The sequence below is a fragment of the Oncorhynchus keta genome, chromosome 25 (assembly GCF_023373465.1).
Source record: "Oncorhynchus keta strain PuntledgeMale-10-30-2019 chromosome 25, Oket_V2, whole genome shotgun sequence".
In the NCBI taxonomy this organism is placed as follows: domain Eukaryota; kingdom Metazoa; phylum Chordata; class Actinopteri; order Salmoniformes; family Salmonidae; genus Oncorhynchus; species Oncorhynchus keta.
The window spans coordinates 25,550,736-25,575,206 of NC_068445.1; the positions used below are offsets into that span (position 1 = coordinate 25,550,736).

Genomic DNA, 24,471 nt, shown 5'->3' on the forward strand with positions numbered 1-24,471 from the left:
ACCATTGATGGGCTTGAGGTTGAGCCTTATGCTATGTGCTTTTATATAGTAGGCTGTCTCTTCTCTTACAATTTGACTGTGTGCACTAAATGGTGGTGGCTGGTAGTAACTAGGCCTGAAATGCAAAAACCATACTCTTGTTTCCCAGACAAATATCTCATGAGGTGAAGTGCAGAAAGATAAGCTTCAGTGAAGTAGACTATCTGCAACTTAGCGCTTGGTAACCGAGATGTAGACTACAGAACATTTAGACATGTCATGATTCATCAGTAGTGGAGAATGGATACCGCTGGAGAGTGCCACACAATTCAATTTGGCACGTATCCAAATAGATCAAATAGAATGATGAAAGAGATTAATAAGGCCAATCTTCTGACCCCATACAATCGCAAGTCAAATCACGAATCATAGTTGGAAAGGTTTTCTAGCCTAAAGTGTTGGGCTGCATTTCTATTCGCTGACAGTAGGACGTCAGAGTGGGGCGACTACATGGACCGTAGGCTGCGACAGACATACTGTAGGACTACGTGTAGCCAGCCGCATTACACAAAAGTAATGCGAATATTGTAGCCTATGCCTCACGACAAAGTTACTGTGCGTGATTTAGAAGTATAAACTAGCTCACTTCCTTCTGGTAATTTGCAGAGGTGGCGGAAGTGCGTCAGTTATCTCGGCTCTCTGAGGCTTTTACTGCACACTAATTTCAGATGTAGGGAAAAGAGGGGAGAGGAGATTTTAATCACTCTGCCGCTTTAAGGATACTTATCAAAGCTTTGCATTATGTGAAAACAAAAAATACGACGAGACACGAGTAACTGAGCAACCAAGGACGGAATTCAAGAGTGGATTTATAACTTACGCGGGCCTGGAATAGCCGATGCCTTTGGCTTATGGGATTTGATCATATGCAGTGGATGGTCGTATGCTGAAGTAGCTAAACGGAGGATAATTTTGAAAATATTGCGCATAAGTAGCGAAAGACTTGGAAATCCCTGCCCTCGTAGCTTTTATCGCGCAAAGGTTTACCCTACGGCGGAACTTGTCAGAGGAATATGGTTAACCGTTGAAACTCGCCAATGCAGAGAGGATTATCCACTTATATATTATCTCATACATAATTGTTAAGCACCTAATACGCATTTTGACGGATGTTATCCATAGTCCTTTTTTGACAGCGGATCATGGATTGGGTGGTGGAAAACAACGGGCAGCGACATTATTTCTCTGCGCTGTCTGTGGTATGCAGCTATTAACATTGTGTTTTTCCAATGCAACAAAGTTGCAAAGCAAGTGGAATGCATACATTTGAAGTATTTCGCCGTTTTACACCTGCTTATGTAAAGAACGCGTCGACCTTATAGTATCGGATCGCTTCAAATACGTGAGGATTTGCGTTCCTTCTTCCTCGCCTGCATGGAATATTTTAACATTTGTTTATTGTATTCGGGTGGAATATTCAAGGTCATTCCGTGAATCTTATTATATATATGTATTATTTATACATGCGTATCTCCTCGTGATAGCAGAATAGTATCTTATTTCGCACAGGGAATCCGCTTTACGTTAGGCGCTCTAGAGTGATTTTGTCATTGCAACATTTTTAAAATGGATGGAAAATTGAAGCAGAGCCGGAGATCCCGTTCCAAACGTGAGAGGGTACGGAGACGGGAGGCAGTGGGCAGAGATGCCCGCAGTCCAAACCCTTCATCTGGTTCAGATAGGGAGCAAAGTCCTGGGAGGGATCTCGCCTCCCAGAATGGTAAAAAGGTTCCACACTCGACACCTTCTTCCAGAGCCTCACGTCCCCCTCGTCGAAAGAGACGAGAATCCAGTTCTCAAGAAGAGGATATCATTGATGGATTTGCCATTGCCAGTTTCGTCAGCCTGGACTGTCTGGAGGTAAAGTGATTGGCTTATAATTACACATGTCAAACACGTCAGAATTTGCATAAGAGCATAAGTTTTCAGCTTGACTAATGAGGTGCTATTCATGACATGCTCTGACATAATGGTTTGTTTGACTGCATATAAACATGTGCTGTTTTCTCTGTGTGTTCAGGAGGGGAATGAATTGTAGATCTTTGGCTTGTCCTTGTAGTTATGCCTTTTGTTGTTCTATGCAACATGGATCTGCATCCCCTTTAGATTTCTTACTCTTTACTGCACAATATCCATATTTGTTTGCCTCTATAACCATATGCCCATATGGAGAGTGCATATTCATTGGATGGTCCAACATGTGCAATGTGTCTTTGATTATGTGTTTGTATTTGCTTTGAAGGTGATTAAACCTCAGGTGAAGTTGAAGTCTACAAATGAGATTGTGAATTTGATACAAGTAACCACTGTAACCACATGAAACATAGATTTAGCCAGTGGTAACTTGTGGAATAGACACCGGCTGGAATGCGGTTTTAACCAATCAGCATTCAGGATTAGACCCACCCTTTGTATAATTGAATAACGTGAAACATCTTTCCAAGTACAGTTGAAGTCTTCTAAGTTGACATTTGTATTGGTAATACCTGTGTACCTACTTACATAGTATAATAATTCCTTAGCCTGTTAGTGGCTGACTGAGGCTGCAAAGGTCAGGAACTAAACCCATAGACACCTGCTACTACTCTACTCAGTTGAGTGTAAGCAACACAGTCAGTTGTAATTGCTGCTTGTTCCCCACAGAGACAATACCACCAGCATGGTACAATAGACTGCATTACATAGCTTGACCTATTGGCTTATTACTAGATTTGAGTGCATACATAAGTATGAAATATTGTCCATGATATGTTATTTTTTGTTGTGGACATAAATGTCCAAAGGAGTGTTCACTCACTGGGAGCTTGTCATCGACTTGTCACCTCCCCTCTGTTAACAAGGTTAACCTGTCAGGGTCCTCAGTAATTACATTGCTCTTCCGTTAACTTAGGCCTTGTGTGAAGGAAGATAGTGTCTAAGAGGAGGGGCAGAGGGTGAAGTGCATGGAACTGTGTAGGAGAGGGTGATGGAGAGAGGCCTGGTGTGTGTGTGTGTGTGTGTGTGTGTGTGTGCGTGCGTGCGTGTGTGTGTATGTGCGTGCGCACTTGCCCGTTATATGCTCTGATGCGAAAGGTATGTGTACGCGTGCCTCCGGTGCTCGCTGCTTATGGCAGTCTGACAGGTGCTGACTATGAAAGGCCTCTGGGAAGTCTGAGCGAAGTGCTTCTCAGATAGGATCGGATCCCACCAGGAGAGCAGTGCATAGGCTGTCTGTAGGGTGGCTTCCTTCAGTGACATCTACAAGTGAATGAATTCTGTACTCAACCAGACAGCTAATCAGGGTAGGCCATCATTGTAAATAATAATTTGTTCTTAACTGACTTGCATAGTTAAATAAAGGTTGAATATATATATATGTATTATTTATATATATATATTTAATCGGGCATGATAAAGCTTTCATAAATCAATTCAATTAAAATGTTTGGAAACGGAGTAAAACGCTTCTTTAAACAGTAGTTGTCAGATTTGCATGAAAATGGGCTGATGGTAGTTAGTTATACGTTGTATAGAGCTAAGTGTGGGCTGGACACACATCTGGAAAGCCTATGTGATAGGGCCAAGCAGGAATGTTAAATGCTAATTTCCTATCAATTATCCAACGGACATGGCACCATTAGCCATTCAATAACACACGGACCTATTGCATCATTCTCTAATAAACACAGTACAGTTGAAAGAGTGTTCTTAACCTCGTATAATTCACTGATGGTTAATACAGGACTTCCTGTTCATGACAGGCCAGTGAGACTGATTAGATTGGGCACTTTCACAGTATATTGAGATCAACCTCACATTTTCTCTGGGTTCATTGAACCTCTATAGCTTGCTGCTCAACAGTACTGTACACAATGTTTATGTGAACGTGAGTGTTTTGCTTTCACGTTAAACATGTTTCAGTAGTGGGTAATATTGCAGCCTTGGATTGAAAGAATAAAGCTGCCTGCTGCCCTTGGAGCTTGTGTTGTGTGTAATGTATGTTGCAACCTGCTCTGCTCCCACAGCCTAGTTCATTATGGTACAAACCAATCCACGACATTGGCCACGGTTGATTATCATTTGTTTATTTGTTTTGAGTCCACATTTCACCCGGAAAGCCACTTACCCGTGTAAATGAACCGTACGAACAAGACATGCCTACTTTGTCAAACAGGGCTATGCTATAGTGACTAGACATGTCAGTGAGGAGATGAGGCATGTAGAATGAAAAGCCCTCTCTCAAATGCCTATTAAGACAATTATACAATACTGTTAATTAAAGCCTCTCAAAAGTCCCCCGTGGGTAATGTACTAACAGAAACAATAAGAAAATATTGCAATTATCCACCTTCCATAATAGAAATGAGATGTGATATTTCCCTCTCTTTGTGTGACGTTGATACTAGAGTGGCAAATCCCCCTCTCTAATCCACACAGAGTTCATCCTTATGTTTATCTGTTTAGGCTTGACTTTTTCCTCTCTAACCGCCAGCAGTCATCTGTAATGGGTGGGATCTTGACCTGTTTATTGTCACATTAACACAGATTGTGTGTTAACATGTGTTATTACACTGTCTTACATTATATCCCTTAAAATAGTATATTATTCTCTCTTGTCATAAACAATCTGCCAGTAGCCTACTGCTTCCTCTTACAATTCGAACAGTCCGACGGCGTCATTGCATTTTGGTACACCAGAAGTACATTAATTTCCAATGAAACGCTGAGTTTGCTGTGCAGCATTGTGTTGCAGAGGCAGTTGCAGTGCTTTCGGTGTGGTGCAGATGATGGATTTATTGAACGTATGCGTTAAACTATGTGTAGACGGCTTGACAGAAATGGTAGCAGAAATGGTAGCAGAATGGTAGCAGAAATGGTAGCAGAAAGGGTAGCAGAAATGGTAGCAGAAATGGTAGCAGAAGGTGAATTTTACTGTAGGTGAATGTAACTTTTGTTGCACACATCCAGATGATGCTGCATACTGTTTTGCCCATTGACGGTGTGTTCGAAACGTTATAGCAGGTGTAAATGAAGCTGCATCTGTAACAATTCAGCAGTGTGTTGGATGACATCAGACATCAACAGTATAGTATTTGGTCTAGAGACTTGTAACTTGTTCAGTGTTGGGATGTTGCTAAAAGCTGTAGTTAGTTATAACAACTCAACACTTGTGTTGAACTACAAGCCATAAAGCAACATTATAAACTGGGTGGTTCGAGCCCTGAATGCTGATTGGCTGACAGCCGTGGTATATCAGACCGTGTACGACAGGTATGACAAAACATTTATTTTTGCTTCTCTAATTACGTTGGTAATAGCAATAAGGTACCTCTGGGGTTTGTGCTGTATGACCAATATTCCATGGCTAAGGGCTGTGTCCAGGCACTCCGTGTTGCGTCGTGCAAAAACAGCCATTAAATGTGGTATATTGGCCATATACCACACCCCCACGTGCCTTATTGCCTAAGTATACCATTTGGTCTCTGGATCTAGAGGCCTGTTAAACTGTTTTGTATGGTCATCATGTTGCAATACCGCTCAGTGTTTTCGTTACTCTCATAGTGATGGCTGTAGTGCATCATACTGTATGCTGCCAGCCGGTGACAAACAACAACTCCCCTTTTAATTAACAGGCAGGCCCCCGGAGGCGTCGGTGCTCAGAGCCTGACACGTCCCATGAAGAAATGCTTCTTAAGGCCCATGGGACCCATCTCTCCCGTGGCGGAGAGAGAGTAAGAGAGATAAACATTTTGCCTGTGCTGTGTATGTTTGTGTGTGTGTGTGTGTGTGTACTGTCATGCTCGATAGTGGGGAGATAGCATTCTTTTGGCTGTGCTGCTGAGGCTGTGTGCCCAATATATTGACGTATGATATAAATATCCTCCCTAGGAAGAGCTTTCTCTCTCCAGAGGGTGTGTGGGGCGGAGGTTACATACAGCCCTTATGTTCCCCTGCGGATCAGTCTTCATTGTCCGTTATGAGAAGTAATGAATAGCTTGGTTTCTGTGACTGTCACTGTAGATGTGGTGTGTGCTGCTGTTTTTTGTTTCCCTCATCATTTGGTCGTTGTTTCCCTATGAGATGTATTGAACAGTCTGGCTAATGTCAATGTCAGTGTTCTAGATGTGTTGTGCTGCTGGGTTGTATCTTCCTCCTTTCTCTCTCCGTCTGCTTTGTGTGGCGAGTGGCAGGATGCAATTATCAAGTGATTAAGATGTTGTCTTGAAGCCTGGTGAGAAGGATTAGACTTCTGACTGGTTAAAGTTGCCTGTTCATCCACTGGCTGCTTTGCCTTCTGTTTAGGGGATTTCTTGAGTCTGACCAGGCTCTGCTTTGCTCTCTGCTCTTTCACTCATAATCAATGAAACAGCGTTGAATAAAAAAGGTAGTTATAGAAATAATACGTGTCTCCCTGTTTGCCACCCCTGCAATTTAGGATCACATATTGTGGCATTTGGCTGCAGAAAATGTTAAATGACTGGCTGGCAATGAGGCCTGAGAAAGATTTACAATAGAAATCATGAAACATAAGTCGAAAGAACACTAAGTGGCTCATTAAGTGTGTTTTCCTTTTGGCCTTGTCCACTCATTGACTGAGAGAGCAGTAGAACAGGCAGTGAATGGCTTGCTTGTTCATACTTGTACAGTTACATCAACATCTCTCAAGTGAATCCCTTTAAAAATGTGCTTGTATGCAAAAATTATGCATTTTCCAGGGACTTGTGCCCATCAAGTTCAACTGGTCTATTGGTTAGCTTTGCTGAATAGGGCCTTAACGAAATCCCCCTCAAATCATCTCCCTGAGCTCACAACACAAGACTTAGTCTAATGCTCGCTTTCAGAATGTAGTAGTAAATACAGAGGCAGTTTGACATTTTATGTACCATTGGCACATTCAGAGCAGTGAAGTAGAGAGGACCCAATAATAGTCAATGTTTTGCTAATGCATACTGTCACCATGCTACCTAGACCATCTTGCAGGTCAACCAAACATCCACTACTTCTTACAACATATTAGTATCGACATGATCTAGTGATCACCAACATCATACCTGATTATGTACGCCTATATGAGTGAGCGGAGAACGATAAAGGAGTGTTTATTTCGCTAGCATCAACGCCCACTTAGTTTTTGTCTTGCCATGCCATCATGAATGGTGAACCTGTTATTTTGATTGGGTGAAAATCAAAGCAGATCGGCCTCCAGTCTTTCTCACGATTTCAGCTTTTGAGCATTTATTCTGAGAGATGCCGTGACTGGCTATAGCTCCATAGAGGGTCTCAGAGCATGTTTTCTTTATAAATGACTAGCTGTGAAAGCAATTAGTGTAACAGTTGTCAACATGCTCCTTGCTACAAATGTGAGATAGGAACATTAGCTCTGAGGGGAATAGTGTTTCTGGTTGAAGTGATACTAACAATAATCACTGCAGAGCTCTATTCCCAGCCTGAAATAAGATATTGAGACGGCTGCTACTTGCCAGTGCTGCTGGCTCACTTGGTCTCCCTCCGTGGATCAGCCTCTTTCTGCCTCCCTTGGTTTCCCTCCGTGGATCAGCCTCTTTCTGCCTCCCTTGGTCTCCCTCCATGGATCACCCTATTTCTGCCTCCCTTGTTCACCCTCCGTGGATCAGCCTCTTTCTGCCTCCCTTGGTCACCCTCCGTGGATCAGCCTCTTTCTGCCTCCCTTGGTCACCCTCCGTGGATCAGCCTCTTTCTGCCTCCCTTGGTCACCCTCCGTGGATCAGCCTCTTTCTGCCTCCCTTGGTCTCCCTCCATGGATCAGCCTATTTCCTTGGATCAGCCTCGTTCTGCATACCTTGGTCTCCCTCTGGGATCAGCCTCTTTCTGCCTCCCTTGGTGTCCCTCCGTGGATCTGCCTCTTTCTGCCTCTCTTGGTCACCCTTCGTGGATCAGCCTCTTTCTGCCTCCCTTGGTCTCCCTCCGTGGATCAGCCTCTTTCTGCCTCCCTTGGTCACCCTTCGTGGATCAGACTCTTTTTGCCTCCCTTGGTCTCCCTCCGTTGATCAGCCTCTTTCTCTCTTCCTTGGTCTACTTCCATGGATCAGCCTCTTTCTGCCTCCCTTGGTCTCCCTCCGTGGATCAGCCTCTTTCTGCCTCCCTTGGTCAGCCTATTTCCTTGGATCAGCCTCTTTCTGCATACCTTGGTCTCCCTCTGGGATCAGCCTCTTTCTGCCTCCCTTGGTGTCCCTCCATGGATCCGCCTCTTTCTGCCTCCCTTGGTCACCCTCCGTGGATCAGACTCTTTTTGCCTCCCGTGGTCACCCTCCGTGGATCAGCCTCTTTCTGCCTCCCTTGGTCTCCCTCCATGGATCAGCCTATTTCCTTGGATCAGCCTCTTTCTGCATACCTTGGTCTCCCTCTGGGATCAGCCTCTTTCTGCCACCCTTGGTGTCCCTCCATGGATCTGCCTCTTTCTGCCTCTCTTGTTCACCCTCCGTGGATCAGACTCTTTTTGCCTCCCCTGGTCTCCCTCCGTTGATCAGCCTCTTTCTCTCTTCCTTGGTCTACTTCCATGGATCAGCCTCTTTCTGCCTCTCTTGTTCACCCTCCGTGGATCAGACTCTTTTTGCCTCCCCTGGTCTCCCTCCGTTGATCAGCCTCTTTCTCTCTTCCTTGGTCTACTTCCATGGATCAGCCTCTTTCTGCCTCCCTTGGTCTCCCTCCGTGGATCAGCCTCTTTCTGCCTCCCTTGGTTTCCTCCGTGGATCAGCCTCTTTCTGCCTCCCTTGATCTCCCTCCGTGGATCAGCCTTTTTCTGCAATTCAGAAGTCAATGATGGGCCTCAGCTGCCGATCATATCTCGGAAGGTTTCTTCAGCGGAGACAGACAGAGCTGTCTGTCTGTTAAATGTGAGCTTTCATGTGAGAAGAAATCCAAATAAGGACTTGGACTGTTGTTGATTGAGTTTTGGCAGCAGACTAATAAGCAGTAGCTGGCCAAGATCATAGAGTTTAGATAAGAGTTGGTTACGCAACGCTAGGGGATCGCTCTCTCATTTACATTTCTACTTTTACCGCTCATTCATTGTCAGCTGCAGTATTTTCTCATGTGGAAGCAAAGCGCTTGTTCCACTCCTTGAGTAATGGGTATATACACTGAGTATACAAAACATGTCCATGACATACATTGGCCAGGTGAATCCAGGTGAAAGCTATGATCCTTTATTAATGTCTCTTGTTAAATCCACTTCAATCGGTTTGGAGGAAGGGGAGGAGACAGGTTAAAGAAGGATTTAAGGAGGTGCAACTCAATATTAGGAAGGTGGTCCTAATGTTTGGTATACTCTGGGTCTATACAGTTGAAGTCAGAAGTTTACATACACCATAGCCAAATATATTTAAACTCAGTTTTTCACAATTCCTGACATTTAATCCTAATAACAAATTAGGTCAGTTAGGATCACCACTTTATTTCAAGAATGTGAAATGTCAGAATAATAGTAGAGAGAATGATTTATTTCAGCTTTTATTTCAGTTTTTATTTTATTCCCAGTGGGTCAGAGGTTTACATACACTCAATTAGTATTTGGTAGCATTGTCTTTAAATTGTTTAACTTGGTTCAAATGTTTCGGGTAGCCTTCCACAAGCTTCCCACAATAAGTTGGGGGAATTTTGACCCATTCCTCCTGACAGAGCTGGTGTAACTGAGTCAGGTTTGTAGGCCTCCTTGCTCGCACAAACCTTTTCAGTTCTGCCCACACATGTTCTATAGGATGGAGGTCAGGGCTTTGTTATGGCCACTCCAATACCTTGACTGTGTTATCCTTAAGCCATTTTGCAACAACTTTGTAAGTATGCTTGGGGTCATTGTCCATTTGGAAGACCCATTTGTGACCAAGCTTTCACTTCCTGACTGATGCCATCTATTTTGTGACGTGCACCAGTCCCTCCTGCAGCAAAGCACCCCCACAACATGATGCTGCCACCCTCGTGCTTCATGGTTTGGATGGTGTTCTTCGACTTGCAAGCCTCCCCCATTTTCCTCCAAACATAACGATGGTCATTATGGCCAAACAGTTCTATTTTTGTTTCATCAGACCAGAGGACATTTCTCCAAAAAGTATGATCTTTGTCCCCATGTGAAGTTGCAAACCGTAGTCTGGCGTTTTTATGGCGGTTTTGAAGCAGTGGCTTCTTCCTTGCTGAGCGGCCTTTCAGGTTATGTCGATATAGGACTCGTTTTACTGTGGATATAGATACTTTTGTACCTGTTGCCTCCAGCATCTTCACAGGGTCCTTTGCTGTTGTTCTGGAATTGATTTGCACTTTTCACACCAAAGTATGTTAATCTCTAAGAGACAGAACGCATCTCCTTCCTGACCGGTATGACGGCTGCGTGGTCCCATGGTGTTTATACTTGCGTTCTATTGTTTGTACAGATGAACGTGGTACCTTCAGGCGTTTGGAAATTGCTTCCAAGGATAAACCAGACTTGTGGAGGTCTACAATTTTTTTTCTGAGGTCTTGGCTGATTTCTTTTGATTTTCCCATGATGTCAAGCAAAGATGCACTGAGTTTGAAGATAGGCCTTGAAATACATCCACAGGTACACCTCCAATTGACTCAAATGATGTCAATTAGCCTATCAGAATCTTCTAAAGCCATGACATCATTTTCTGTAATTTTCCAAGCTGTTTAAAGGCACAGTCAACTTAGTGTATGTAAACTTCTGACCCACTGGAATTGTGATACAGTGAATCATATGTGAAATGTCTGTAAACAATTGTTGGAAAAATTACTTGTGTCATTCACAAAGCAGATGTCCTAACTGACTTGCCAAAACTATAGTTTGTTAACAAGAAATATGTGGAGTGGTTGAAGAACGAGTTTTAATGACTCCAACCTAAGTGTATGTAAACTTCCGACTTCAACTGTAGATATACTATGCATTTAAATCAAGCAGTTCCTGAATTCAATGATAAACTGACTGCGTCTGTAGAAACACTACGGAAGTGTCCTTGATATATTCAATCTTAAACAATATTTTGTTTGAAGATAAATACATATGTGAGATATGTAGGTAGTACATTATGGACTTCTGCAACCAGTTTGTCAGGAACAGTGAGATAGAGATCTAACACATATGACTCATTTTTGGCAGAAATACCTTGTTATTGGGTGTCTCTCTCTCTCTCTCAACGTCTGCATTATGGGGGTTATATACACACCTATGTGTTCGCTCCTTTCAGACAGACCACTTTGTTACATTTTACAAAACGAGGACACACACACACACACACACACACACACACACACACACACACACACACACACACACACACACACACACACACACACACACACACACACACACACACACACACACACACAGAAAGCCAACAGGAGCACTCTCTTTACACAAGGCGTGGAATGGGACCACAATTACACACACAAACTCTGGCACACACACAAACAGTGCAATGAAAATCTTCAAGTCAATATGGATGAAAAGGCATGCTGGTGAGAGAGAGGGAGACTACAAATAATATCACAGAACTCTCTCCCACAAACCCTGTTTGCATTTGGTATTGCCTTGATCTTCTTACCCAACTGTTCTCTGTGTGTTGGTGAAAATATCACTGCTGTAGAATAAAACAGACAGGAACAGTTAACACTAGAAAAGCCTGGCCTCAAGGGACTCCCCTTTGCGCCAATGACCGTAATAAATACATTTTGAGTATGGTATTGCAAAATAATTATTTGGTTGTTTTTATGAAGGTCTTAGGCAACATTATAATACAAAATCAAATGTGTTTCAAAGAACACAATAGCATCATTAGTTTATGTAACAGTAGGCTATATGTAGCATACAAACGAAAAGTCACTGAAACACCACAATTAAAGTGTTAAAATCTATTAAATAAACACCATCACAAAGATCATTCATTATTCATTTGTTCAGGGCATATCTTGAGAAACATTATGAATTTAAGATGATTTCATTTCAATAGAACAAAATGGCATATTTTCAGTTCAAATATACAGTATTACTGTGCTTTGAGTGTTGCATATGAGGGGCAGTAGGGAAACAATGACATGTCTTCATTTCTTATAACACAAATTCTGTTTGTGATATTACTATTTAACAACGACAGTGAGTTATATAGACTTATTTAGGAAAAGTCAAGTCCGAGGGGGACATGACTTTAAAAATACCAAAGTAATAAAATATGTTTGTTTTGAGTCAACATGACGCTCTCGGTTCTATCGCCTCTTACCAGAACATCGACCATGATTTCTGTTCATGGCCCAACGGTTCTTAATGTTGAATTGCCACCGTTCGCCAACACCCAGCTGATGACCCCTAACACACAGGGGCCACCCGCAGCTTTTAACAGTTCACCAGCACAACGTGTTTGGCTCAGAGAGAGAGAGAGAGACTTTTGACTTTTGGTCTTTCTTTATTGAAACATTCTCAATTCATTTAAAACTCACCCCCCACTCCTAAAATAAAAATATATCCTGTACTGCATACATGTACTATGCTCACCTTTCCATCAACCACATGATACAAATCACCATACACAAAAACCCTCTCCTACAACCGTATATACAAAACATCTTCCCCAGCAATACAGACAGCCCCCCCAACACACCATATCTCCTCAAACATCTCCACACATTTGATCATTTTATAGAACTCAAACTCAACCCTAAGGCGCCATCCCATTAAACAGTAGTAAAGGGTCTGTTATCCCCCCACCTTTGACCCTGTTCCTCCTTGTTAGCCAAATAGCTAACTTTGCCTGAGCAAACAGAAAATTCAACAAAACACATTTTTCTTTCTCCTTACTCGAATACCTGTATCCCATTATAAACATCCCAACAGCAAAAACCACCCCCAACCTGTCACACAGACATTCCAACAGAGACATTAATGGCATCAACCTGGTGCACACAGAAAACACATGAATTACAGTTTCTTTCATTTGACAGAAAGGACACCCCTGCCCAATTCCCGGATCAACCCGTGCCAACCAGCTGTTAGTGGCCAGGGCTCCATGAAGAACCCTCCACTGGAGGTCCCCTGACCTCTTTGGTACTGGGGGTTTGTAGAGCGCCCTCCATCTAAAACCCACCATACTCCGCCCCACATACCCCCTGCCACTGATGTGCCTTCACTCCTGTTAGGCTTCTAATGCTCCTAACCTTAATGCAGAGGTTGTAGAGTGCTTTACCTCCCACCCCCTCAAACTCCCCCAGGCTCGGAGTGTTAAAATCTAACAAGTCCTCCAGACCCCCTTGCCAGTCTCCAATCTCTGCCGTCACCTGCAGTGGCGGGAACATTGGTGGCCCCTCTCCCTTTGGCCTCTCAAACACCCCCTTACCGGCTCAGACAGTGCCTCCTGGACCTCCTCCAGGAATCTCTCCAGCAGCCTAAGAGACGTTATTCCTGTTTGTTGCGCCAAGACCTCCGGGGTTTTCCACCCCTCCTCTCCCAGCAGTCTCAGGTCACCCAGCCTTTGTAAACCCCCTGCCATCAGTTGCCTCTGCAGGGTGGCCGACTGAACCGATCTCAAAGGGATGGCTGGGTTGTGGAAGATAGGCTCCTCCCACACCCACTGACCAGGCTCCACACCCCCTTCTCGTGTGGGCCTTAGCAGCTGCCAGGCCCTCAGCACCGCAGAGTAAAACTCTGAGAGACCTGCTGTACTCAGCCTCTCCAGCTTCATGAGGAACAGCTGCTGGTCCAACCCTAATCCGCCAGCTCTCCTCAGCAGCACGCATGCTGGTTCCCTCCAGCCAACATCAGTGTGGTACAGCAGTCTCTGCACCGCCTTTAGTCGGAAAGCAGCCATCCTGCTCTCCAGTTCCACCAGGCCCTGTCCTCCTTCGTGGACGGTCATGTACAAAACTGCTGCCTTCAGCCAGTGATGTCCCGACCAAAAGAAGTCCACCAGCTTGCGTTGCAGGTCTGCAAGCAGACCTGCAGACCGGCGGGGGGGTTGAGGACAGCCAGTTTATGCCACAAGGAAGATGCCACCAGGTTGTTGATTATCAGCACCCTTGGGACAGGAGCCACCTCCACCTGGCCAGTCTTGACACCACTGCCTGTGACAGCCCCTCCCAGTTCTTGCTGACCCACCTCTCCGAGCCCAGGTACACCCCCAACACTTTAAGCCCTTCACAACCCCACTGCAAACCCCCTGGAAGCAGAGTAGGAGCCCTATCCCCCCATGCCCCACATAACAGAGCTTTGCTCTTTCCCCAGTTTACCTTAGCTGATGAAGCTCCCTCGTACACCTTCAGACTGGTCCCTAGTTCCTGCATATCTTGCCCATCCCTGACCATCACAGAAACATCATCTGCATATGCTGAGACTGCTATTCCTGTCACCACATCCATGCCTGTCCAGCACACTCCCCGCAGTCTCCTGCGTAGCAGTCCTAAAAAAGGCTCAATGGCTAGTGTGTACAGCTGCCCAGGTAGAGGGCATCCTTGTCTAATGCCCCGTCTCACCCAGACTGGCCTACTGAGCCCCCCTCCCACCTTAACCATACATGACGCCTCAGCATACAACAGCTTCACACAGGTCACAAAACTCTTCCCAAACCCAAACACAGACATCACATTAAACAGATACTCATGATCCACCCTATCAAAAGCCTTCTCTTGATCTAAAGAGACCAGTCCAAAGTTCACATTAGAACCTCTCGACAAGTCCAACATGTCCCTAATCAAGAACAAGTTGTCCGTGATTGAGCGTCCCGGTACACAATATGTCTGGTCCTTGTGTATTATAGAGTCCAGATGGGACTTCAGTCTGTTAGAGAGGACCTTGGCAAAAATCTTGTAGTCCGCACAGAGTAATGCCACAGGCCTCCAGTTCTTAAGTTCACACAAGTCCCCTTTTTTGGGCAGGAGAGTCAGAGCCACCCAACGGCAGCTCATCGGCAACTCTCCTACCCCGACGCATTCACGCAACACGCAAAAGAAATCCTGGCTAATTGTTCCCCAGAATTTTTTGTACAATTCCACTGGAAGTCCATCGACCCCGGGTGCACGACCGGGGGACATCTGGGTTACTGCCTCTGCCAGTTCATGTGACAACAGAGGAATGTCCATTTCATCCCTCTGTGCCCGAGAGAGCTTAGGGAGTCCTGCGAACAAGACCTGAGCACACATAGGATCACGCATTTCTGCCCTATACAATTCAGTATAAAACTCCACAGTCCGCTCCCGCATCTCCCCCACCACAGAGGTCACCCGCCCATCAGACAGCCGTAGACAATGCATACCCTTGGCTTCACTGCTCTGTCTTTCCAAACCAAAGAAGAAGGAGCTGGGAGGATCCATCTCCTTGAGCATGGAGAACCTAGCTCTTACAAGTGCTCCCTTTGCTTTAACCTGGAAAAAACTGCCCAGGTCCCTACGTAATTCGGCTAAGTTAGCCTGGAGGCCTACATTGCCTTGCCCCACCATCTCTACCTCCATCTCACTAATACACCGCTCTAGTTCCCCCAATACTCCATTGACTCAGAGACTCATACTCCTCTCTTCGCTGCCCCCATCTTTCCCAAAAAGTCTGGAAACCTGAGCAAACAGTGGCATCTTGTAAGAGCTTTACATTGAACTTCCAATAAGATGCCTGCCGGGGCCCTGGTGAAATAGACAGCCGAGCCATGGTTATGTGGTGATCCGAAAACTCCACTGGGAGAATGGTAGCACCCAGCAGCCTATTGCTCTGATTCCTGGACATGTAAAACGATCAAGTCGAGCTGCACTCACCCTAGCCCCAAAAACCTTCACCCACGTATACTGTCTTGTGTTTGGATGTTTAGTTCTCCAAACATCCACTAGGTCAAACTGATTAAAGATGTCCCTTAACACTCCCACTGACACTGAATGAGGCTCTTCCCCATTTCTGTCTTTTTGTAAAAATCCATTGTACAGTTCCAGTCACCTCCGATCACCAGCGTCTCCTCAGGCGCTACTTGTGAGAGTTCCTGTCTAAGACTCCCAAATAGAACCCCTCTTTCTCTCCCTGTGTTAGGCGCATACACATTTATAAAGACAAAACACATGTTGTTAATTTCTGCTTTAACAACAAGCAACCTACCCCTACACACCTCCTTTGAGGAGCAAATTTTTACAGCCAGACACGGTGCAAAAGGACTGCCACCCCTGCACTAAGATTTGTCCCATGGCTCAACACACTTGCCCCTTTCCACCAGAGCCCCCAATCAACTTCATTCACCACATCGCTATGCGTCTCCTGCAGAAACAACACCTGTACTTTTTTTGTTTCACATATTCACTCAACACACTCCTCTTTCCCGCATCTCTGGCGCCATTTATATTAAGCGAGCCTACCCGAAGAGTCTCCATAAGAAGTGGGAGAAAAGCCAGCAGAGAAATAGACCAATAGCAAAGCTCAAAAAGCCCCAGTGTCAGTAAGAAATTAAACATTTAAACAGTGTCTGAAGGTAAACCTTTACGCACTGTTGTGACCCACTTCCTCAACCTAAACCGTTTCCTGGGTGAGAGGACACCATGCCCCTCATTTCTCATAGCATGTTGTACTGATCTTACAAACTTTCTAGGATCAGGAAAAAAGCCTCAAGATTAACTTTTTTCCCCTTAGTCTCATTCAGGAACCTTGTCAGTTCTCTCAACGTGTACTTAGACCCCTCTGGTTGACTGGCTGTCAGCTCCGGGCCAATTGAAGAGGAGTCTGAAAAAATACCTCCTCATCCTCTTCCTCAGACTCACTTTGCTCCTCTTCTCTATCTCCCACCCTGACCACCTGCCCTTTCTCTCTGGTTAGGGCCTCACCCACAGCAACAGGCAACATTTCCATGGAGCCTTTGTCCACACTCTTTTTCCTTTTCCTCTTGACACCCTCCTCCCCCCCCTAATCTCTTACACTTCCCCACTATACTCTCCTCATCCACTAGAATAACCTGACTAGACGCAGTATCATCTGCACCACCCTCCATAGCATGACTAGGGCCAGCCTCAGCTACTCCACCCTCCATAGCATGACTAGGGCCAGCCTCAGCTATACCACCCTCCATAGCATGACTCGGCCCAGCATCATCTGCACCACCCTCCATAGCATGTCTAGGCCCAGCCTCAGCTACCCCACCATCTCTAGCCTGACTAGACCCAGCCTCTGCTTCTCCACCATCTCTAGCCTGACTAGACCCAGCCTCTACTACCCTACCATCTCTAGCCTGACTAGACCCAGCCTCTGCTTCTCCACCATCTCTAGCCTGACTAGACCCAGCCTCATCTACACCACCATCTCTAGACTGACTAGGCCCAGCCTCTGCTGTCTGCATCTCCTTACCCCTGCATTTTGACCTCGATTTCCCCCTTGCGCTCGTACCTCCCCTTGTCTATGGCCTTTATGTGGGCACGCAAAGCTCTTGTGCCCCAAATCCCCACATTCAAAACACCGTAGACTATCTGTGCTGGCAAAACCTGCATAGAGCCCCTCCCCATGCCTCACTTTAAAATGCACATTTAGCTGTTGCTCATTATTGTTCAGAAACATAAACACTTGCCTCCTGAATGAAACAACGTGCTTAACGGCATCTGCCTGAAAACCTGCTGACAGTACACGGAAACCGCTAGCAAACTTACCAAAACGACTCAGCTCTTTCCTAATTTGATCATCCGTAATAAACGAAGGCAAATTTGCCACTACAACTCTTGTTGAAGGGGTAGAGAGAGTGAAATTGACACCAACACATCCCTTACAAATATTCCGCTAGCAATTAGCCTACCGACCAAATTAGCCCTTTTCATGAACACAACCACAGCTTTGTTCATTCTAGAAGCAGAATGTATAAACTCAGCTCCTACCTGTTCACCGACCGCGAGCAGAACCTCCTCCACCTTAACTCCGTTCTCAGGAACACACCTGAACCCATGCTGTATAGACAGCGTCTCCTGCGCGCTAGGCTGGAAAGCCATTGCGCACACTAGACCTTCCAACCCCCAGGAACGTTACTCTGTCCTCTTCCACCCTAACTTTGAAAAAAAAACTTTGGATACCGCTAAAAACAAATATTGCATTAACCCTCCACCATAGAAAATAACATGTAAAGAAAAGAATAGAATCAAGAAAGTTAGTTAGGATAGAGCTTTCCACAACAAACACTCAAACTCCAAAACACCCAGCATGGAGAGAGAGAGAGAGAGAGAGAGAGAACCCTCCAGCCTGACAGGAAGCAGAGAGCGAGAGAACCCTCCAGCCTGACAGGAAGCAGATTAGAGAGAACCCTCCAACCTAGCATGCGGCAGAGAGAGAACCTTTCAGCCTGGCAGGAAGAAGAGAGAGAGAACCTGGCAGGCAGCAGAGAGAGAGAGAGAACCATCCAGCCTGGCAGGCAGCAGAGAGAGGGAACCATCCAGCCTGGCAGGCAACAGAGAGCGAGAGAACCCTCCAGCTTGACAGGAAGCAGATTAGAGAGAACCCTCCAACCTAGCATGCAGCAGAGAGAGAACCTTGCAGCCTGGCAGGAAGAAGAGAGAGAGAACCCTGCAGCCTGGCAGGCAGCAGAGAGAGAGAACCCTCCAGCCTGGCAGGCAGCAGAGAGAGAACCCTCCAGCCTGGCAGGCAGCAGAGAGAGAGACCCTCCAGCCTGGCAGGCAGCAGAGAGAGAGAACCCTCCAGCCTGGCAGGCAGCAGAGAGAGAGAACCATCCAGCCTGGCAGGCAGCAGAGAGAGAACAACCCCGTGTACATCCTCACACAGCACAGTACATAAACCCCCCTATTTTCATGATCAGCTCCAGGTGTTGATGAAACAGTTCCCCTGCTGGATAATCATATTCACCCTCCCACCTGCCAAGAAAGACGCTGAGAGAGAGGGGGGGAGGGAAGGAGAGAGAAAGAGAGTCCCGATATGCATCTGTCTGAATGACTAGACTCCCTCTCTCCCTGGTGTTTCAATTTGCACAATAATATGAGGGGAGGAAAGGGGGCAGGAAACAGGGAGGCTGCAGACACTGACAGACAGAGCTGGGGAGGGCGGTGTGTGTGTGTGTGTGTGTGTGTGGGTGTGTGTGTGGTAGGGTGTTTCAGTAGAGTGACGCCACAATGGTACACCAAGGTGTCATTCGGAGCAGGGGCAGTTTGTGTGTGTGGGATGACAGCCTGACAGTGAGTGACAGAACTGTGGCCGCCATCGTGTGTACTCAGAGCCAGATCCTCCAGAGGACTGCAGCACAGTCGTCACAGCCGCCACAGCAGCACAGCTGTCACAAGCGACGAGTGACACTAAACTGAGAAACAGGCAGGCGGGTGACGGACGAACGGGGCAACCCAGCCCTGCTCTGCTGTGACTTCCATGTTGGGAATGCAGTCGCCTGAGCTGATGATTGTCAACTAATTTAGCTGGGTTGCTTAATTGAAAGACATTTATCAGTACAGGTAATTTACTTTGCAAACATACAGACATCTGAGATAGAGTTGAAGTCGGAAGTTGACATACACCTTAGCCAAACACATTTAAACTCAGTTTTTCACAATTCCTGACATTTAATCCTAGTAAAAAAATCCCTGTTTTAGGTCAGTTAGGATCACCACTTTATTTTAAGAATGTGAAATGTCTTTATAATTAGTAGAGAGAATTATTTATTTCAGCTTTTATTTCTTTCATCACATTCCCAGTGGGTCAGAGGATTACATACACTCAATTAGTTTTTGGTAGCATTGCCTTGAAATTGTTTTAACTTTGGTCAAACGTTTCGGGTAGCCTTCCACAAGCTTCCCACAATAAGTTGGGTGAATTTTGGCGACCAAGCTTTCACTTCCTGACTGATGTCTTGAGATGTTGCTTCAATATATCCACGTAATTTTCCTGCCATCTATTTTGTGAAGTGCACCAGTCTCACCTGTAGCAAAGCACCCCCACAACATGATGCTGCCACCCCTGTGCTTCACGTTTGGGATGGTGTTCTTCGGCTTGCAAGCCTCCCCTTTTTCCTCCAAATATAACGATGGTCATTATGGCCAAACAGTTTTATTTTTGTTTCATCAGACCAGAGGACATTTCTCCAAAAAGTACGATCTTTGTCCCCATGTGCAGTTGCAAACCGTAGTCTGGCTTTTTTATTGCGGTTTTGGAGCAGTGGCTTCTTCCCTGCTGAGCGGGCTTTCAGGTTATTTCGATCTAGGACTCGTTTTCCTGTGGATATAGATACTTTTGTACATATTTCCTCCAGCATCTTCACAGGGTCCTTTGCTGTTGTTCTGGGATTGATTTGCACTTTTCGCACCAAAGGACGTTCATCTCTAGGAGACAGAACATGTCTCCTTCCTGAGCGGTATGACGGCTGCGTGGTCCCATGGTGTTTATACTTGCGTACTATTGTTTGTACAGATGAACGTGGTACCTTCAGGCATTTGGAAATTGCTCCCAAGGAACCTGACTTGTGGAGGTCTACAATTGTTTTCTGAGGTCTTGGCTGATTTCTTTGGATTGTCCCATGATGTCAAGTAAAGAGGCACTGAGTTTGAAGGTTGGACTTGAAAATACATCCACAGGTACTCCTCCAATTGACTCAACTGATTTCAATTAGCCTATTAGAAGCTTCTAAAGCCATGACATCATTTTCTGTAATTTTCCAAGCTGTTTAAAGGCACAGTCAACTTAGTGTATGTAAACTTCTGACCCACTGGAATTGTGATACAGTGAATTATAAGTGAAATAATCTGTCTGTAAACAATTGTTGGAAAAATTACTTGTGTCGTGCACAAAGCAGATGTCCTAATTGTTAACAAGAAATTTGTGGAGTTTTTGAAAAACAAGTTTTAATGACTCCAACCTAAGGGTATGTAAACTTCCGACTTCAAATGTATGTTCCCTTGGTAGAGTGATTTGTTTACATTGCTGTTAGCTACATTTGAATCTGCTGTGTTCTATCCTACAGACATAGGTCTACCCTACACAGTGAATCTGCTGTGTTCTATCCTACAGACATAGGTCTACCCTACACAGTGAATCTGCTGTGTTCTATCCTACAGACATAGGTCTACCCTACACAGTGAATCTGCTGTGTTCTATCCTACAGACATAGGTCTACCCTACACAGTGAATCTGCTGTGTTCTATCCTACAGACATAGGTCTACCCTACACAGTGAATCTGCTGTGTTCTATCCTACAGACATAGGTCTACCCTACACAGTGAATCTGCTGTGTTCTATCCTACAGACATAGGTCTACCCTACACAGTGAATCTGCTGTGTTCTATCCTACAGACATAGGTCTACCCTACACAGTGAATCTGCTGTGTTCTATCCTACAGACATAGGTCTACCCTACACAGTGAATCTGCTGTGTTCTATCCTACAGACATAGGTCTACCCTACACAGTGAATCTGCTGTGTTCTATCCTACAGACACTGCAAAGAATATGCCTGTCTGAATGAATCTGTTTAAAAAAAATGGTTTTGTAACTAGATACATGGAATCCATGGCAGACTAGGAGTAAGTGAGCTAATGTGTATTTGGGGCCCAGAGGCCAAAAACACAAGCCATTGTTCAGTGCAGCAGAATGCACAATGGTTTTTCTGTTTAATCACTGCAGCCCTATCAAGCCTTTCAGAGGAAAGACACGAGAGATAGATAGAGAGAGAGAGAGAGAGAGAGTAATTGTGTTGTTTCCCTAACCTGAAGTCATGGGTGAAGAACAGCCCCCATTCTCATTGACAGGGCTGTTGTGGAGCAGGTTGAGAGTTTCACGTTCCTTGGTGTCCACATCACCAACATACTAACATGGTCCAAGCACACCAAGACAGTCATGAAGAGAGCATGACAAAAGCTATTCCCCCTCAGGAGACTGAAAAGACATGGCATGGGTCCTCACATCCCCAAAAGGTTTCTTTATCTGCACCAATCCTGACTGGTTGCATCACTCCTTGGTATGGCATCTGCTCAGCCTCTGACCACAAGGCACTACAGAGTAGAGGTCGACCGATTATGATTTTTCAACACCGATACCGATTATTGGAGGCCCAAAAAAGCCGATACCGATTAATCGGCCGATTAATTAATTTGTAATAATGACAATTACAACAATGCTGAATGAACACTTATTGCAACTTAATATAATACATCAATAAAATCAATTGTGTTTAAATAATGCAAAAACAAAGTGTTGGAGAAGAAAGTAAAAGTGCAATATGTGCTATGTAAGAAAGCTAACGTTTCAGGTCCTTTCTCAGAACATGAGAACATATGAAAGCTGGTGGTTCCTTTTAACACAAGTCTTCAATATTCCCAGGTAAGAAGTTTTAGGTTGTAGTTATTATAGGAATTATAGGACTATTTCCCTCTGTACCATTTGTATTTCATTAACCTTTGACTATTGGATGTTTTTATAGGCACTTTCGTATTGCCAGGGTAACAGTATAGCTTCCGTCCCTCTCCTCGCTCCTCCCTGGGCTCGAACCAGCAACACAGCGACAACAGTCACCATTGAAGCAGCGTTACCCATGCAGAGCAAGGGGAACAACTACTAGAAGGCTCAGAGCGAGTGACGTTTGAAATGCTATTAGCGCGCGCTAACTAGCTAGCCATTTCACTTCGGTTACACCAGCCTCATCTCGGGAGTTGATAGGCTTGACACACAACAAAGAGCTGCTGGCAAAACGAGCGAAAGTGCTGTTTGAATTAATGTTTACACGCCTGCTTCTGCCTACCACCGCTCAGTCAGATACTTAGATACTTGTATGCTTGTATGCTCAGTCAGATTATATGCAACGCAGGACACGCTAGATAATATCTAGTAATATCATCTACCATGCGTAGTTAACTAGTGATTATGATTGATTGTTTTTTATAAGATAAGTTTAATGCTAGCTAGCAATTTACCTTGGCTTACTGCATTCGCGTAACAGGCAGTCTCCTTGTGGAGTGCAACGAGAGAGAGGCAGGTCGTTATTGCGTTGGACTAGTTAACTGTAAGGTTGCAAGATTGGATATCCTGAGCTGACAAGGTGAAAATCTGTCGTTCTGCCCCTGAACGAGGCAGTTAACCCACCGTTCCTAGTCCGTCATTGAAAATAAGAACGTGTTCTTAACTGACTTGCCTAGTTAAATAAAGGAATAAAATAAATGAATTTTTAAAAAGTCGATGCCCAAAAATACAGATTTACGATTGTTATGAACACTTGAAATCGGCCATTCCGATTAATCGGTCGACCTCTACTACAGAGGGTAGTGCGAACGGTCCAGTACATCACTAGGGCCAAGTTTCCTGCCATCCAGGACCTCTATACCAGGCGGTGTCAGAAGAAGGCCCTAAAAATTGTCAAAGACTCCAGCCACCACCCTCTGTGCTACTGCACGGCAAGTGGTTCCCGGAGCGCCAAGTCTAGATCCAAGAAGCTTCTCAACAGCTTCTACCCTCAAGCCATAAGACTCCTGAACATCTAATCAAATGGCTACCCAGACTACTTGCATTGCCCCCCCCCACCCCTCTTTTATGCTGCTGCTACACTCTGATCTATGCATAAGTCACTTTAATAGCTCAAACTACATGTATATATTACCTCGAATAACCGGTGCCTCCGAACATTGACTCTGTACCAGTACCCCATGTATATAGCCACACTATTGTTATTTTACTGCTGCTCTTTAATTGTTTGTTACTTTGATTTCTTATTTTTCTTTAGGTATTTTTCTTAAAACTGCATTGTTGGTTAAGGGCTTGTGTTACGGTTTTCTTCTATCTCCTCCTCTGAAGAGGAGGTGTAGCAAGGATCGGACCAAAATGCAGCGTGGTAATTTTGATACATGTTTAATAAAACGAATAAACACGAACAAAACAACAAACGTAACGCAAAAACCTAAACAGCCTATCTGGTGCAAACTAACACAGAGACAGGAACAATCACCCACGAAACACTCAAAGAATATGGCTGCCTAAATATGGTTCCCAATCAGAGACAACGATAAACACCTGCCTCTGATTGAGAACCACTTCAGGCAACCATAGACTTTTCTAGAAAACCCCACTATACCACAATCCCAATACCTACAACAAAAAAACAAGACTAAACACACCACATAATAAACCCATGTCACACCCTGGCCTGACCAAAATAATAAAAAATAAAAAAATACTTAGACCAGGGCATGACAGCTTGTAAGTAAGCATTTCACGGTAATACCTGTTGTATTCAGCGCATGTGACAAATACAATTTGATTTGAATAAGAGCATTGTGTTCCCATAGTGACCTAAGCTTCTTTATCTCAGTAAAGCTACAGTCCTGGGCTGGGGCTCAGCTTGGGAGCTGAGCTGCTTGCCTAGTGGTTTTTAGGAGTTTGGCCTCAGCCTCCATATTGCCACAATTAGATTACATGAATGGGCTGCTAGCTGGAAGCTGGTAGCTGGTAGCTGGTAGCTGGTAGCTGGTAGCTGGAAGCTGGTAGCTGGAAGCTGGTAGCTGGAAGCTGGTAGCTGGTGAT

At 45.0% G+C, this 24,471-nt stretch overlaps 1 protein-coding gene across 1 annotated transcript in view; it reads left to right on the forward strand.

The window, feature by feature from the left end:
• Window positions 1–540: 540 nt before the first annotated feature.
• LOC118358451 (autism susceptibility gene 2 protein) overlaps window positions 541–24,471 on the forward strand; it is a 498,631-nt gene continuing 474,700 nt past the window's right edge. Inside the window, 1 exon segment of the mRNA XM_052479010.1 lies at window positions 541–1,899. Within this exon segment, the coding sequence (XP_052334970.1) occupies window positions 1,606–1,899 (294 nt within the window). The 5' untranslated portion in view covers window positions 541–1,605.